The 19,570-nt window shown below is 30.3% G+C and overlaps 3 protein-coding genes and 1 long non-coding RNA gene across 4 annotated transcripts in view; 1 reads left to right on the plus strand and 3 right to left on the minus strand.

Annotated features, from left to right (window-relative positions):
• The window catches only part of LOC126774196 (glycogen-binding subunit 76A), a 47,954-nt gene extending 37,020 nt beyond the window's left edge, over nt 1–10,934 (minus strand). The window contains exon 1 of the mRNA XM_050495600.1: nt 10,718–10,934. The gene's annotated coding sequence lies outside the window, so the exon portion shown is untranslated. The remainder of the gene's footprint in view (nt 1–10,717) is intronic.
• Nucleotides 7,420–7,834, plus strand: LOC126774267 (uncharacterized). Its single transcript, XR_007669795.1, has 3 exons — nt 7,420–7,456; nt 7,561–7,591; nt 7,664–7,834. It is a non-coding gene; the product is annotated as an uncharacterized LOC126774267 (long non-coding RNA).
• A 2,758-nt stretch (nt 10,935–13,692) lies between the features above and the next one.
• On the minus strand, nt 13,693–16,414 carry LOC126774193 (SRSF protein kinase 3). Its single transcript, XM_050495596.1, has one exon. It carries the CDS (start codon nt 16,300–16,302, stop codon nt 14,488–14,490), a length of 1,815 nt encoding a protein of 604 aa, XP_050351553.1. The 5' UTR covers nt 16,303–16,414; the 3' UTR covers nt 13,693–14,487.
• Nucleotides 16,415–17,121: 707 nt separating this feature from the next.
• On the minus strand, nt 17,122–19,053 carry LOC126774530 (monocarboxylate transporter 6-like). The gene has a single exon (XM_050496095.1). It carries the CDS (start codon nt 19,051–19,053, stop codon nt 17,122–17,124), a length of 1,932 nt encoding a protein of 643 aa, XP_050352052.1.
• Nucleotides 19,054–19,570: the final 517 nt, after the last annotated feature.

A 19,570-nucleotide genomic window follows, 5' to 3' on the forward strand; every position in this document is an offset into this window, starting at 1 on the left:
AATATATAATTTTAGGATATAGCCAATTGTATCAATGTAGTCGGATAAAAAAAATGAGTGAGTTTTTTCTAAGCTAGCGCTAACTAAAAATTATTACATAAGCTTCGTAAGATTTCTATATACTTCCAAAATATTTACGAAAAAAACTGTAAAGGAGTACATATTTTGTAGATAAGAATTATTAAACACAGAATTATTAAAAATTAACGTTAACGTTACATTTATTTATTGGTAACATCTAAAAAAGCAAGCGTTTGCCGTAAATCTAAACTGCCGTTAATATTTTGTAATTTGGATTATACAATATACTATATAATAATTACAGATATTAAATAGTATTTAAACAATAAACGACGTGGCGCGTGTGGTAAGACGTAAGAACAGGTCACCTGATTCATCGTTTGTTTATATAACATTCTTTTAAAAACATAATGGAGTTTATATTTTTTTTGTTATAAAACTTTCGGTTATAACCTTAACTTTATCGTGTGAGGTCGGGTTTACGGTATACGGGTTGTACGAGTAGGTATATTCGTAAATGTTTCTCTTAATTTTAATCGGTTTCTAATGCATAATTAAAATGTTTCTTTTGTAATTGTATTTGTGGGTCATAATTAGGTAATATTCAAGGAGCACCTTGCACTCACTTTGAAAGAAAAAATATTATGTAAATATTTATTATTGATATGGTCTTTACATAATAAATTATTTTCAAAAATATTTCATAACATAACTGGACTTTACCCTAATTTAATGTCTTATCTGTTATTAGTAAAAAAGAAAGATTTAGATTTTTTATATACACTTACATACTACATGTTACTAACTTTAGTTTTTGTCAAAATAGGATGGTAATTAAAACTTACATGTCATTCAATAAGTACTGTGTTATAGATATGTACAAAAACAAAAATGCTCGATTTTTGTACAAAATTATAAATTATATCGAATTTGAGTTTCAAAATTAGTAGAACGGTAAAGGCAGTTTCAAGTTAAAAAAACATGTCGACTCGTACATTTCAATTTGGAAATAATTTGATTACATACATATATTTAAAAATGGAAAATATCAAATATCACCTTAATATGAAATGAGCTTGTCCAAATAGTGACAATGATATGTAAAGTCAAGTTTAAGGTTAAATTAAATTTAACGTAACGTCAGTGTAGAAATATTTGACTATAATGGGTATTAAAATAATTACTACTATAAGTCAATTAAAAACCGCTTACCTGCATATCCATTTAATTCAAAACATTTAACAAGCACGATGTCACCAAGTATTTATGTAAACAATAAAAACAAAAAAAAAGGTGTTCACAAATCAAGATGCGCGTGCGTCGATCGCGTGAGGGTGACTGGTCTACTGAATCCAGGTTCGCTACAAAGGTCCAGAAAGGTCGGTGTTTGGTATGTTTTAAAATTACACCTTATTAATATTTCACACATTTCGGTATTAGTGAATCTGAGAAAATATATTTCATTACGATGAAAATGATCACTCGATACACTTTTATGATAATTACTGTAAGTTGAAGTTAATATAATTAACAATAATTAACTTCATAATATCATTATATTTTCGCATAGATTTTTTATTTTACATTCCCGGATATACGTGGATTTTACTTATTATCTATTCATATTTTACAAGTTCAGCTTGAATGGAAAACAATATTTAATATTTAGATTTATAAGCCAACTGCTAAAGTGTTTAATTATTATAAGTATTTTTACCGGCTAGTATTGTTACAATTAATATTTTCATTAATGACTTTTAGTCTACAGTGGCTTTAGCATATTTTGTAAACATCTAGACATTTTATCATTGTATAAATTTAATATTTTTATCTTTATGATTCTATTTAATTAATTAAGATACACCTCTTTATAATCAGCTCTTATTAATAATAAAAAAAATAATAATAGTTTGAATACAATATCGTATGCGGTACCAAAGCTCAAGCAGCACTTTCTCCTTATCACTCGGGGTTAACGATTTTCGCATGGAAAAGTACTAACAGGGTCGCTTGTATAAAACAATGTCACTTTATTTATAAATAGAGGTGCAGTGCGCGGGCACAGTGGGCGGGCGGCGAGAAAAATTGGCACGCGAATAAAAGTTCGTAAACGGCTACTTCGGACGCATCTACACACGTCTGACACCATTGTGGGGCAAGAAATTCTATGGAACAACAATTATATTTATGTTATCGCCTTGTTGTTTTTGTTATAATTAAGTCATTAAATTATTGTATAAAATTATTTAACTATGCAATTAAAATTATAAATTAATTAATTTGCTAGCATTCATGCCACAATTCCACGCGATCACAATTTGTACAGTACCAATTTTTGATTTTTATTTTTCTATATTAAAGGCTTTATGCAATTGAAAGCAAGGAATACACTACTTGAATTAAAAAAAAATAAGTAGATAGGTACAACAAGTACCTACTTTTTTTTTAAAACATATACTTTAAATTCAACCATATTAAACGACTTACAATAATCAATTATTCGCTTGTTACCCAAATTTCATTTATCAGCGCTGTTATGTATTAGCTCAATTCACATGATCCTCAACATGATAAATTATTAGCGATAATTATATACAGTCGTAGTAAAAGATCTTTTGTAAATATTTATACAAGATCTAATTTTAGATATAAATAAGTTATTTACAACACAGTATACTAGTACAAACGTAAGTAGGTATTAATTAAAGTAATCTGCAACTAATTAAACTTTCGAACGTGACTGTAGCGAAGCTTAATCTTTTAGCAGGTAAATAAATTATGTATTTCTTTACTTATGTATATTAATTTTGCTGAGGAAAGGAATCATTTCAATTATAATATTAATAATTCATATTACTTAACTTTGCAAATGTTCCCTTTATAAGTTAAAACATTTGGCATTATATTAAATAACTATTAACAGACAAGGAATATTATTTAATCAATATATATGTATATTTTTGTGTATAATTTCTGTTTATCCTAATTTATATTAAAATGTGAAAGTGAGTGATATTTTTTTATTATTCTGTCACGTCAACTACTCAACCGATCATCAAAGGATATAAGTTACCTAACATGAGGCCGAAGCCGCAGGCCCAAACTAGTTTATCGTAAAGGATTTATGCAATTCCAAATTATAAAAATAAGTGTAATGTTAATTGTTTAAATGTTGTACTAGTTAGTAGAAATAGTTTATTTCAGACGTACATAAATATTATAGATTTGTATTAAATACCTACAAGCCTTTCTAAACGTCAAAACCAGGCATTACTTGTGCTTATTTTACACACGCAAATTAAATTTTGCTTAAGTGTTATGTATGCTGGGCCGCTTTTATTGTGTACTTAGCGCTGGCTGAAAGTACTACGTCGGTATATCCACCTTATTGACATGCAAATACAGAAATTTAAACTTAAAATCGGGGTATACAAACGCAAGAAGTAAATGAACTTTACGTTAAAAAATCATCTTTTTATTTAAGTAACAAAAATATGTAATTAATTTAATATACGTCCTACAATTTTATATACATAATTAAATGAATATATTATTTACCTGAGAAATTATTCTCTACGCCGAGCCTCTTTAGGTGTTTTTGTAATTTGTTTAAAAGTTTATTCTGGTTCGTAAATATTGAAATATTTAAATTATTGTAATCTCTAATATTTTATTTGCAGTGATGGGATTTTTCAACTTAAAACTTTATTATTACGTAATATGTAATGTCAATGAATGAATAGAGTAAGTGAATGACGAAGTGCCTGTGGTTAACCGCTCGTCTCTATTTCATTGCAATCCACCTCGATGTAAGGCTATATTAATTTATAATTTATGTTTGGTTCAAAACTATTTTGTAAAATTACATACATATATAGTATAAAAATCTTAAATTAATTTGCTATATTGCACACGCAAGCAAAATACAGAATATGCTGAATGCACATTCACGATATCGACTATTGACCTCTGCACTCAAGGGTTAGAGAAAATAAAACACAACTACACTGTTAAATATGCGGAATAGGTTTTATATGTAAAATTTGCATGAAACAATGTAAGTCATGTAATGCACATTGCATTACATAAAAAAAATGAGGATGTTTGTTCGAATTTCGAAATAAAAGTGACGAAAAGTAAAGAAAAAGCAAAATGATAGAGAGTAAAATACAGCAGCGTACGATTAATTTGCAGATTGTAAAGTTTAAAATAAATATGTATATAGGCAACAAAAATTAAATAGCTTAGACACCACAGACAAAATTAAATATATAAGTTATTTATATTATTTACTAATCAAAACTTTCAAAATATTAAAAGTATAATTATGTCTAAGTGACCATTTAAAATCATCCACCTGATTGTAAGTAGTGACCTAAGAAAACAGACGTTAAGCTTTTTTTAAATTAATAATAGAGGCATAAACATACGGTTTAAGATAAAAAAAATCTTTGTACAGACAATCTATTAAGGTGTGCAAAACATATAGCTTTAGAATATGAGATTGTTACTTCAAAAGTAATTAAAGAAAAAATTTTAAAGAAAGTTATAATATACTAGCCATTCCCATGCTAACAGATAAAAAACAGGATGCGCCCTTTTTTAAAAAAAAAATATTTTATTTTCTGTCCATTGTTACTTAATATATTTTTTTAAATCATTTAACGACGGCAGACGTATAAAACGCCACACCACTGGTATAATTAGTAACCCTTCATCCACGCATGCATTGGAACTAAGATGCTATTTATCATGTGCCTGTAGCACTGACTCAATTGCCATTTACGAAACACAGAAATACACAGTATTCTTATTTGGCGGTAGAATAATTGGTAAGAGGATGGTATATAGATAGACAGCAATAAATACACAAACATTAAAACACAAGAAATCCAGGCAATCCTATCCTACTACTATGGAAACCAGACAACTGATATACTACATATACTACTTTTCTTTTGTAAATACATACTTATATAGATAATTACACCCAGATTCAGGACAAACAGACATGTTCATGCACACAAATATCTGTCCTGGATGGGAATCGAACTTACAACCTTCGGCGTGAAAGGCAAGCATCCAACCACGCAAACTCATGCCTTCAGAAGTTACTAGGTAACATCATGCTTGACATAAATTTCTTTAATAATGTGGGCTTTGACATGTATAAAGACATATAAAAAATTCATCATCTTTGATTATATATATAATTAATATAAAGAAATTACTGCACAATACAAATGGTCAATTTATAATACATATTTGTATTGTCTATCGGATATCAAACAATGTACTTTTCCATTACAATAACGACAAAAAAAAAACATGATAATTCTGATAAATTTATGAAAAACATTTTGTTAAACAAAATAATAATATATGGTTATTTAGTTCTTATATAAGTTTATATGTATAAGTGTATATGTATATATATGTATGTAGGTTGGTATATTACAGATTTGTATTAAGCTCAATAAATTTTAAGTATAAGTTGTCCGCACACTATGCCCGATTAGTGATCCATGGCTAAAAAACACATAAACATTTCTCTTTACAAAGGTTGCCTGGAAGAGATCACTACAAGTGATAAGGCCGCCTTTCCATACTATATGGTCTACTTGCTATTATATGTTACTAAATGTTTGTAGTGTGTGCAATAAAGGATTAATAAATAATAAATTAATGGATTTCTTGAATTTATTTAAGATTAAAAATTGATTTAATGTTTAGAAACCATTATTAGTTTTAACTAGTAGTATTTTAAATTGTCATCTAACTATATATATGTAATCTTATTAAGATTATTTTATTCGTTTCGTGTTAAAATACAATTATTATAAATCTAATACTAAATATCAAACATACTTATGCATTTTCAATCATTTCAAAAGGAAGATTCCACTCGGCTGATGCCCGATATTTGCTTTAATCACAAAGTTATCTCCATTTATGAAGTACACTGCGCAGCATTTTGTTTTGATAAATTTATAATTGGTGTTATATTATAAAGCAGGTTATAAAAATACAGTTATTCAAGAAGTCAAATTTAAAATGTTTATTAAATATAGAAAAATAAAATTTATTTAGAAGAATAACGCTTCTTGAATATTATCAAATATCTACCATCAGTTCCGTAAAAAATAAGAACTGAGAAGACCGTCGAAAGAGACTCATATGGTCACATGTTTTATTGTCTCTGAATTAGAATTAATTTAAAATGATCGCGTAATTCATTTACGAAGCTAATAAAAAATACGAGTTTTTTAAAAGACATCAATATATACGTGACATACAAAAATGCAATAAAAACTGCGGTTTTATTTTACATTTTAACTTTTGTTAGTCTAAATAAAAATATATTTAACTATGGACTTTGGAATATCCTTTTGCCAATAACTAACGCTGCGTGAATCGCGATTTTTATTTTTTCCTAATAATAGAGTATCTACCAGGCCGCTTTGAGTTCAAGTTGCACAATAATATAAGTATGAAAGAGTTATTTGTAAGTAATAATATTATGAATGTAATATATTTAAAAAGAAGAGAAATTGAATTGAAAAAATGCCATTGTAGTCTGCCTGTCTCTAGACAAAATCAGGAAATAAAATGTCCAAGCGCCTACTTAAAAGTTTGTTTTCGTAGTCACCGTAGCAGATTGCTATTCTGCATACTTGTCACAACACACAAATAAATACAAATGAGCTGTACTTGACTTTTCAATACAGAAAAAGAATGATTTGTTACTTAGGTACCTATACTTTATTCTATCCAGTCTATGTATTTTGTCTTTATACAAGATCTCAAGCTCAACTGATAAAAAGCGATATCAATAATTATGATAATTATTAAAAATTATATTTTTGAAAATTATATGGTTATGAATTATATATAGAACAATTAGTAGGGACTACACCATAATACATCAAGGGTTATAGGCGGGTACAAAATATTATTTGCTATTTAATAAAGAAATAACTTCGAAGAATGTTCAGATGAAACTAGAAAACTGACATTTTACCTTACGACTTGATCAGGCGACATATTTGGCAGGCCATCCCTGATAGCAAGTGCCAAGGTGGCACAGTAACGATTATAATTCGACAATAATTTTACCCACCGAAAGTCAACGTGACAGAGATCATTTATTACGCATTATATAATCACATTGACGTGTGTAAGCAACATTGATCCTTAAAAGCTAAAACATATAACATTATGACGATACCATTTTTGTTAAAAGTTAAATATAACATTTTCTTATATAAATGAATATTATTTATTAATTCAAATCAGTTCAATCACATTTTTAAAGCATGTTATTACTTTTTCTCTTACTAGAAACTTATCCGAGTAATTCAGTTTTATATGATAGCAATAACCATGAAATTAAAATAGCTTCAAGACAAACGCCAATGGAGCTTATGGCTGTGCGGTAATAAATAAAATTCACAAATAAAATTGCACCTACTATCACCTACTATCAATTTTTACTATAAATGCCTACTTCTGTTCAATATATTTATTTATTTTAAATAGGTAGACGGACTGGCAAATGAGCCACCTCATGGTAAGTCTTGCACAAAGCTACTATCTTTTAGTTTGACAGATTAATTAACGTTAATACTTCTTCACTTTTTAGGCTCGTACTCTTAATGTGAAGTTATAACCTATATCCTTGAAGTTTAAGGGCTGGCCAGACAGCAAACGGGGCGGGTCGGTAACGCGACGCTAATGTGACAGTGACGCGGCGTGGATGTCACACTGCGAAGGATGTTCAAATCGAACAGCTGTGTATATCCAGAGTTTAGAGTATTTTGTAATAACTTCTTTCTAACAAAAAAAATTTTAGGCCAGAAACTGTTTTTCATTAAAACTTAAATACAATTATTCGTATGTTTTTCATTCCGCCTACCTATAATATTCTCAGAAAACAATAATTATTACAAAAGAAAGTTTAACTCTTTAAGAGATTGCTTCCAGCCTCGATAGTGCTAGTAATTGTAAGTAACAGCCTGTAAATGTCCCACTGCTAGGCTAAGGCCTCCACTCCTTTTTTGACGAGAATTGTTGGAGCTTATTCCACAACGCTGCTCCTATGCGAATTGGTGGAAGGTGGCTCCAGTGCTAGTGATATCAGTATGTAATTATACTGATGTGGGCACAGGCAAAATAATAAATTATTATATTAGGTATATATATAATTACATTCACAGAAAATTCAAGCAATGGTATTCTTTTTAAATTTTTGTTTTTTACCAGTTGCTACCAGTTCGTGCATAATAATTGATACAAGATTACTGCATTTGCGAATCACACAATAAATTATGACTATGAAACAACAGAGCAAATATCTACATTAGTAGTACTATCTAACTATTATGACACAAAATTTAAATTATTATAAATAAAATATTGTAAAATAAACGAAATGAAATATAAGCATTAAAATAATAACAGCCTACCGAGACTGAGAGAAAAAAGTCTGTCCGTGTGATCTTGCAAAATCTTCTGGATGGATTTAAAAAAAAAACGAAAATAAATATTTATATAATATAAACCACTCTACGAGACTATATTTATTATCGATCCATCCCAACTTTTAGGAAATGCTCTTATTAAAAATTTTACTGACCTGGAACATTTCAACAATTAAACATTTCAGGAAACTGCATTTATAATGTATTTTTTTGTTGCTTCTGTACGTATCTACTATATTTAATATTTATGATGTTAAATGAAATTGTTGTTTCCTTCATGAGAGGCGAAGCCAATAAATACATGTTAACATTCCACATCAGCTTTTCAAACGGAGCAGGACCCCGCCCTCGAGCCTTTTGATTATAACTTATACACCCAGCATCGAAACGATATTAAACAACTATATTACTTATTTTTTATTAATTATAAACAGTAAGTACTTATATTTAAAAAAAAACTTTGTTGTTATTCACTCCGCAAGATCTAAGTAACAATTTGAAGTAAAATTTAGTGATTCACCGATTAATATTTTATATAAAATATGTATGTCGGTACATAATGAACTTCGATACCCTTTTGACCAACAGTTTAACGGGTCACCATGAAAATTGAAACGTATTTATTTACATATGTAAGCGAAATACCACTCATCACGAGATCTCCTAAGCTATGCATTAACTTGAAATTTGTCTTTTGTCTCTGACGTAGATGCTCACTAAGAATGGATGGAATTTACGCAAATCCTATCCAAAATACAATTTTCTTCTTACCTACCCGCGCAAAGCCGGGCCGAGTAGATAGTATTTTATATGTATATCTTTATGGAGGTTTTTAATTTTTATACAATCCATAACAGTTGTAACTCGCAAACTAGATGCGTTGCAACATTTGAAGTTACCGTTTAAGCTTTGTTTGAATTTAAAGCATTTTTTAAATTATTACCATTACCATTAATACAAATTGATCACAAAGATTATAGCGCAAGTATAACCAGATAATAGTATAATAATATAATATTATAATAATTTATACTATAATAATTAATTATACTATAATAATTAATTGATTATACTATAATAATATAATATTATAATAATAATATAATATTATAAACAAAACAGCAATACTTGATATTGTTGTGTTCCGGTTTGAAGGATGAATGAGCCAGTGTAATTACAGGCACAAGGGACATAAAATCTTAGTTCCCAAGGTTGGTGGCGCATTGGCTATGTAAGCGATGGTTGATATTTCTTACAATGCCAATGTCTAAGGGCGTATGGTGACCACTTACCATCAGGTGGCCCATATGCTCGTCCGCCTTCCTATTCTATAAAAAAAAAGTTAGATAATAAGGACAAACAAATTTATATTCGGATTGGATTAATAAGCAGTTAATACAAATTCTGACTTAGGTAAGATCTTAACTGGACCATACTTAATAAAATCGCGATTTAAATAGAAAATAGAAGCTAGTGATACAACTATTGATATCATATCGGTTTTATAGCCTTGAAAACTAGAAACTTCGATTATTTTTATATATCACTGATAATAACACCAATCCCGTACGTGAATATTTTCAATAGACAAAATTTGCATGGAGACGACGTTTTTATATTATTATATCTATATAGTTCATTTCTTTGCACATAGCATGAATGTAAATATAGTTGTAACTTACCCATCTACATGTTTTTATAACAGTTTTTACTAAAACTAATATATAATTGTGACGATTTAAAATATTAACTAACGAAGAAGCCAACTATTGAATAAACTTTATTTATTTTATTTGGTTGAAACTTTAATCGTTTCCCACTAAAATTAAAATTATTTCACTTTATTTATGTACCCTACCCCTGAAATGTAAGTAATAGTCAATAAGAAGGTTGTCGATATATTTCGATATATCCACATCAAGATATATTTTACACATAGGAAAGACGAAATGAATGCCAAGTTGTTTGGTTATCCATAATAATTGTCACTGATAAAATTGATAAAGCGTAGGTTCATAACTCTGATAAGGGCATTGACTTAGGTCAAGGGTTCAAGGTCACACTTCTCCTTTATTTTGACTATTAATTTTGAGTTAACAGTAGATACACATTTTTCCCTACCGTAAGCAATATTTGAAAATAGATAATATTATTCATGAATTTCATAAATAAAAAAAATAACATTAAAACTAAATAATACGCACAAATGTACAAACCTTTTGTCACGTGAGCCGCTTGTATGTTACCGCATTCAATAATCCGCACCACATCACAATACGTCAATGTAATATTTAAGCCGGAAAATTTATAACTTTATCGAAAACGAAATTGAAAGTGAAATGTTACTATTTGTTTACATGTGCGACGTTTCGGCGTGAGCCGTCGACTGGCGGTAAGGACGCGGGAAGGTCGCGTGCATCCACGCGCATGCGTCTTGTGGCTCATCAGAGGCGAGGATGCCAACTGCCAACATCTCACCCTCAAATATCAAATGTTACAATATTATAAACATAAATAATAAGAAATTGAATCATTGTCTAGCGATAGACAAGTTTGACTCATTTGCCTCTCAAACTTTATTAGATAAGCACTTCTTGAAAATTAATATGTACTTTTAACTAAGTAAATTTGTCTGAATTAGATTAGATTAGAAAATTGAAAGAGATTTCAATAAAGATCGAATAATTGTTAGAGAAAAATTAATTAATTATTCATGAAATTTGATATACCTACTTTTAAATCCAATATCTAGACACGCGGTAACGTGTCAAGCCAAGTTAAAGCTAACAGAACTGGCGAGCAGCACCGTATGTAATATTACACGAACCATTCGGAGCCACTTTTAACCCCCTCACATCTCAAAAACTATATAACAAAATTATGTCAAATTTGGCTTATATATTGAGACTTGCGAGATACATATGTGCTCAATTACATAAACACACCTCAAACGGTTATTTAGATATTCACGTCCAAAAATCGTCATTTTTATCACTGACTGACCTATAAATCAAAACTCTAACCCAGTTCCAGATGACCTAGAAAGTTCAAATTTGGTATCCAGATAGGTAGTTGGGTGAATACAAAGGAATAAATCAGAAACTAGTAAATTTTTATCATTTTATTATAATTTTTCAATTAATTGATTCTATTAGGAACACTCACTTACAGTGCCTGTAATGTAAGAATCAGTAATCAGAACTGATGACAGCCGGTCTTTATCTGGATTTTAAGGTCTTCACGTGAATATATAACGAATGGAATACCACTTAAATTTTTTTTAATCCAAAAATTCAATTTTAGTACTTACTTATAACTAAGAGTATAGTCTACAGACTTTCGTATTTATAACTTTATTAATAATAATAATGATTTATAAGAAATGATCTTACACCATTGATGTTTGCTTAATATTGAAATAATAATTAATACTAAATCCCAGTTAATATTATTGATATTTTAAGTTGTTATAACATATTCTATGTTGTTTTAGTTTTATAAATTTCAGTACTGATTATTGAACTTGGCTCTCATTTCACACTTACGTTTTACGTGAATATTACTACCAAGGAGTGAAATAAGCATATTAATTAATTTATATGATTATTAATCGAAATTTAAAAAGGCATGGTAAGAGATATGTAGGTTTCAAGATCATGAATAATATTTTAAGTGGCAATATAACAATACAATTTAGAATCACAAATTATTCTATTATTTTTAAGCGATTCTAATTCTGCGGGTTCTGCAACAAAAAACCTACAAAACCTTTTTTTATAATATAGGTACCTAATAACTTTATTCCATTTTGAAATAGCTCACTTCCATCCTATGATGGCATTTATAGAGTTATGAGTTACTGATGTGATATTCTATTATTATATTTTTTATATAATATGCCTAGCTAAGAGTGCCATCTATTACTAAATGTCGAAACTAATACATTAGAAAGAATTAAAATTAATAAATATTACGCTTACGTTTCGACTAATACTCTAGGTAACTTTAAATATTTTCCTTGTTTTGTTTTATTTACAATTCTTAGGTCTTTGCATCTGTCGTTTAATATTATTTTTTACGTGGATAGCGCCATCTGTCGATTAAAGGCGACTTCGGTCTTCGAGAATGTGGTTAAAACTAACAAAATTGAATATTACATACCTACATTCCATAGAATGATAGAAAGAAATCATTCGGCATTGAATTAAATGTAATTATATATATACTTTGTACACAAGCGTAATTTTTAAGAACAAAATAATTGTTCAGCAGCCTTTAGTGAATACTTTTTCTATGCTTATATTAAATTGGTGTTTAAAATTAATCTTACTTTAGGCATTGAAGAAATTTAAGCTTAATCACTACCTCGACGAGTTTAGCTTTAAATCCTTCTCTTATAAATCACGTCCTCATTTACTTAATTCTTGTTTTGTAATTTACTATAGCCCAATATAAGTAATGTAATAACAGGGACAAGGGACATGACATCTTAGTTCCCAAGATTGGTGGCGCATTGGCGATGTAAGCGATGGTTAACATTTCTAACATTGCCAATCTCTATGGGCGTTAATGACCACTTACCATCAGGTGGCCCATTTTCTCGTCCACCTACCTATAATTTAAAAAAAGTTTCCGAAATCTGCAGATTCTAGTAAAAAATTTCAACTTAAGTGTTGTAGTTCATTCCAGATGTGAATTGTCTTTCGAGGTCTGTACCAATAAACTTTTAAATTACATTTTAAAATAATTACCTGTTCATCGTGAATCCATCTGTCTTTATCCAGGTCCTAGACATATTTCATAATTTATGTTAATTGGTTAAATTGTGATGAAGCCTCATATTTGAGACTTACTTTCGCATTATAATATTATTTTTGATAAGAGTAAGCCTATTGATATTTACTCATAGACATCTATGGTAGTAAAAAAATTACATATGCATATAAAAGTTTCAATTTAATTTGAATTCAGATGAAATTGATAATTGTGGTCTTCCTATAATAGCCATATGTATTTATAAAAAGGTTGGTAGCTACAATCTATTCTTTGATACTTCCTGCCTCACCTGTATTGAAACCATACATGTTGACATTTATGTATCATGCTTAGATTATAAAATTAACAACCAATATGATCACTAATTCAAATTGGTGTTATTTACGTTTTAAAGGAGTTCAGTAAAAATCGACCGTAACAAGCTCGTTTCGTAATTTTATTTATGTAAATTTGCAGATATAATTAATACAAATTATGGTCATGTAAATTGGGATCTATGGTAAATAATATAACTATTAACTGGTTTAGAGTCACTGTCTCACTGCCTCTCAACAACAGTTGATTGCAACCATTTATAATTTCAAGTGACCCATTCAAATATAAAAAGGCAGTCTCAGAAATGTGGCTTTACAAATACTGTCTTACCTCTAAGTTTACATTATGAGATTTTTGTGATAGTGATAAAAGACAAACTTAATCTATGTGAACATACTTACTACCAGAATGGCTACAGTATGCATGCATGACTTGCATAGGTTCTCACATACTAGGTGGTGTTTAGTGCATATAACTATGTTAAGTATTTAATTCTAAATGTTTTTTTGAATGTGATCAAACCTATATTGTCTATATGTCATCATACATCACAATTTTTACTACAGCTATCTGTACAATTTTGGAAATTTGTAGACTTTTAAATGCCAATCTAAGTTGATGCTACTTATTTGAGCAGCAGGTGTATTATATACATTGCTACCGTCAAAAAAGAATCTCTAATTTATTAATTATTCAGCATCTTTCCTCTATTTGCACACAATTTAATTCTGAAATCAAGAATTGCTAATAAAACAATCTAGATACAAATTAAACTATTCACAAACAATTCCATAAATAAACTTTGATTAAAACATAAAACACTGAAATACTTAGTATGTTGACACTACTGATTTTATGAACATGTAAACAGCATTCACACTATGACAGAGAGCAATTATTCCTCAGACTCATTTTGTTCTAGCTTTATTTGCTTCAACCAAGGGTGCTGAAGGCACTCATAAGCAGTGGCTCGCCGATTAGGGTCAAAGTCCAGCATAGGCTTCAGAAAATCAGCAAATTCCTCTGCATCCCTTAGACTCCACTCATACTTTTCAGTGAGAACAGATACTAAGCCCCATGGTTTTAGCCCAGTGATATTTCTTAGTTCACCTTTTTTATTGAAAAATATTTTTGAATATTTTCCTGATGCCGCAATTCTTTTAGGAATGTCTCCAAGAAGCTCAATAATGTGAGCCAGATGATCTTCATCACGACTATACCCATCTCCTGAGTGTGGCTCAAAAAGATAATCTCCAGTAGCTAATTCAAAGGCCATGCAGGCTGTGCTCCATATATCGGCAGATGTACCATAACCTGCACTAAGTAAAACTTCTAGGGAACGATACTGTCTTGTTTGGATATCTTCAGTAAAGTGTCGATGAACCCAACAGGCATTACCTAAGTCTGCTATTTTAACCTCCACTTCACACACATCAAATGCAGGGTCAGGTTTTTTTTCTAATGTTTTACCTTTGTTTTGTGAATTAAAGGAAGGTGGAGTATCTGTCATCTCCCCTTCTGACATAGGAGTGCTAGGATCATCTCCACATCCATACTGCTTACTTCTGACCTGAACTGCCTCAGCATCAGTATCGAAAACATCATCGTCTGTTCTTTGCATATCATTACACCCATTTATGTTAGTGTCATTCTCAGAGCGCGTGTTTTCTATTACACTAACTTCCTCTGGTGTTTGGGGAGAGTCATCATTATCTTGGGACATGGGTGCCGACTCACTATTATTACCCGTCTTTTTTTGTTCTTCCATTTCTTCTATTTGTTCCATTTGTTTTTTAAGAAGCATTGATTGACGTTTAGCTTTTTTCTTTAACTTCTTCTTTTTATTTCTACTCATTTTACCTGTGACAACCTGTTCCTGAAATTCCTTTGGTGCAGTGCTGATCAAGGAATGGGGTAATCTGAGCCCCAAGGAATGTAGCTCAGTAGCTTCAGCTGCCAATTTACGAATATATGCTTCATCAACACACACTAACACATTTTCAGGTTTAATATCCGTATGAATTATTTTACATTTAGTATGGAGGTAATCTAAGCCTTCCAGTACTTGGCGTATAATAGTTTTCACATTTTCACGGGGAATGCCTCTATAATTAGACTTTAGTATCAATTTTAACAGGTGATGCCCTAGGACTTCAAACACCATACACACATGTGTTCCATTCACCCCTGTAATTTTAAAATCATTAAGCAATTGAACCGTTTTATTTCTCTTGGGATCCGTTGGATCACTGTCACGAACAGCTTTCAATATTTTGATTTCATCTAAAGCTGTTTCTGTAAAATGAGGCGCAGACTTAACAACTTTCAAGGCGACAAATCGCTTGTCAACGAGATCCCAACACAGCCACACTGTAGAAAAATGACCCCAACCCAACTTCCTAGTGACGTGGTAGCGATTCAGGAATAGGTCTCCAATTTTGACAGGATGGTATCCACCCTTACAGTAGTCGGCGCTGTCTTCTTGTTCTTCGTCGTCACTGGCATATTGCTCGTCTTCGTCCTCCTCAATCGTTTCATTAGAAGAACTATGTGTCGGTTCAAGACGATTCTGATTTTGATTGCGCAGCCCGTTTCCTTGTCCACCAGCGCCGTGGTCTTCCTCACGATTTTTCTTCTTTCCGAGTTTATGCCTTTTCTTTTTCGCCTGAATGGCGAGTACCCTTCTGTTTACATCTGATTTAGAACTCATTTAGTAAATTAAAACACTTTCAATAAGTTCCAATATAAATAAATTTATCTTTTCATCTCAATCTTTTTGTTTGAGTATGGCGGCCGGTTTCAGACAGAACAAAATGCGCTCGAACATGAACCGCTCTAGTGTTACCGGCAAAAAAATATTCATAGATAAAATATGTTTTAACTATCCTATTCTTTATTAGAAATTGTTTCAAACCTATGTATAAATAATGTTTTTATATATAAAAAAAACAAGCAGATTAGTTTTAATAATAATGATTATTTAAAATTCGATTTATTTACTATAAACCTTATGCTAAATACATAGATCTTTGGTATGAGCCATATACGCATAGTTCTTACTTTCCAATTCGAAAGAGAAATTGACCTTGTAATATACTAAAATATATATTATATACCTAATTATAAAATAAAACTTTGTAAATGTAACAGCATCTATATTTTCAGGTTCAAAAAATAATATTAATCAATGTAATTACATTATTAATTCTTATAAATATGTAAAAAAACATAAAAGGTGTCTTTTATTAATAGTTTTTATTTATATTTTAGTTTTTCTATTTTAAAATATTAATAAATCTATTTAAGTTATTAAAATAGTAAAATAGATAGATTTTAAAAAAGTAAATAGATTTATCTCAATTTATGCTCAGGATATCTAATCTAAATAACTTATTGATTTCAAATTTGTAATTATAATTAATAAATACAAATAGAATCATAAAGAATAAATTATTAAAAAATAATACTCGAATATAAATAGTAGCCCTGTTTATTATACTTGCTTAAAGTTATATTTGACATCAATTTCTTAAGTTTGAACTGTTGGTAAAGTTCGTTTTTGTTCTTTGAAAGACATTCCTTTGACGGGCAATAGAATAAGACCACCGATCGTTATAAATATTCCAGCAATATAAAAGGACACCGTGAATCCATATACATTTTTAAGTACACCTGCAACTGGAGTGCTAATTAAACTACCAATGCCCTGAAACAATAAAACAATCCCTGTAGCATTTGTTAAATTATCCAGCCCATACAAAGTTACTAATACCATACTTCTTAAAGAAGCAACACTTGAAACAAAGAAACCAAAAATAAAACAATACAAATATTGATAATATAAACTAAATGACAAGTTTGAAGCCATCGTGCTGATTCCCGATATTAACATAGCAAATACATACACATATAGCGGATCAAAATAACAGGCGACAGCCCCTAATATCAACCTGCCTGCAGCATTAGAAAAGCCTATAACACTCACAAATAAAGAACAATGCTGGGGATCTAGGCCAGCTTCAATATTTTTCTCTTGTATGTATACATAAGGAACTAAAAACCCTACATAAATTAACATGCCAGCAAAGCATAAACACAAAAATGATTTTTTCTTCAATAGTTTAGGGTCCATCATTGTTGCAAGCACTCTTCTAGCAGCTGTTGTAAATACTCCTCTTCTTTCTCGTAAGTCTATAGCTGTTGCTGCTCTGGAGACGGCCAACTGATATTCTAAACCAGTTTTGGATGTTTCTGTTGTCATCTTACTTTTTTGGTAAACTGGAAGTTTATCTAATTTGCCATCGTAAAATACATCATCTCGATACATTGGGCGAGATTGGGGTACATGTTGATCCCAATTACATAAACGACCGCAACAACCAGTTTTTTTAGGCGGTTCTACAGTTACTGTTATTTCAATGGTCTTTTTATCTTGAATACTTGTTCTTGACATAATAGACTGAAATTGTTTTAACTGTCTAGGACTAATACCACCCTGAGGAGCATTTGCAGTTAATGTTAATTTAGATACTGCTCCCGTTGACGGACCAGGTTGAGCATCTGATGTAAATTTATTGTCATCTACTACAGCAGCTGCAGTTGGAAAATTCAAATTTGAAACGGCACAAAATAAGCGTTCGGTAGCTGTGGGCACTAGTCCTTCAGCCTTGGTACGAGACACCATGGGACGTACTGCAGCAGTTGATAAACTTGGTAAATAGGTAACAGTACGTGTAGGGTCCTCTGTTGTCTTCGCAACTGTAAATGAGAGTAAGGGTTGGAAGGTCATACCCAAAAAGTAAGTTATACCAAGAAGCCCGGAGTGCAATAGTGTAACAGTTCGCCATCCAGCTAATTTGACCAAGTAGGTGTTTAATGGATAAAATACCATGATACCTATACTTGAACCACATGTTGCTATAGCCAACGCTAGCGAACGTAACTTTTCAAAATAGAATCCTACAACAAGACCGGCTGCCATATTAATTAGACAGTAGCCAAAGCCTGCGAAACAGCCATAAAATAAACAAAGTGATGGATAGTTGGTTGAAAAATAAGAAATGAACAAAGATAACGAGCTAAGTACAGATCCCGACATTATACAAGATCTAAAACCAAAACGATTGATAAATGCGGAAGCCATAGGACCTGCAATAAAATAAATCGCTATTGCCAAAGAGTTCACAAAAGCTATAAAAGAATCTGAAATATTAAAATCGTTCGACATATCTTTTATCAAACTCCCAAAAGTGAAGGTTACTCCATCTAATATAAAAACACTTAAAAATGAAGCCGCAACTACAATCCAACCCCATCCACCTTCTTGGGGCACTAATATTTGTGCAGCTATTTCAGTTTCTTCACCGCCTTCAAGATTATCGGGTCGACTTACTATTCTACTTGGTGTTAATATAATACTCTTTTGATTTTCAGTTTTCACAAGAATTGGCTTAGGAGACATCTTCTTTCACATTTGAAAATTATTTTAGTTCGTTTACTGCTTTTGATAATTGGTCAATGAAGTCATCATTATGAGAAAAAGAAACAACTTAAGCTATATTGTGAATTACGTAATTCAGCTGCTTTAAATTAAATTGATTTATTTGTTTACATAATTATTAAACATCAAATTATTGTCAATAACTGCTTTTAAGATGCTTAAATAGTTTATATATAGTCTCATAAAAATGTTATATATAATAAGAAAGATATGTATGAATATGTATATTATATACTTGTAATTTTATATGTATTGATAATATATTTTATTTATTGATATACGTATTTTATATTTACATTTATTTATTTGTTTGGTTAAATCATAGATTAATGTTATTTTATTTATTATTATACAGCACCACCTACCTCATATCCTGAGTTATTACTAACATCGTTGGTTGCCTGGAAGAGATCACTATGTAGCGTCGCCAAAATCGTATGCTTTTATTTGTTGTATGTATGTTTTGTATTTTTAACTC

Source organism: Nymphalis io, chromosome 16, assembly GCF_905147045.1.
Source record: "Nymphalis io chromosome 16, ilAglIoxx1.1, whole genome shotgun sequence".
In the NCBI taxonomy this organism is placed as follows: domain Eukaryota; kingdom Metazoa; phylum Arthropoda; class Insecta; order Lepidoptera; family Nymphalidae; genus Nymphalis; species Nymphalis io.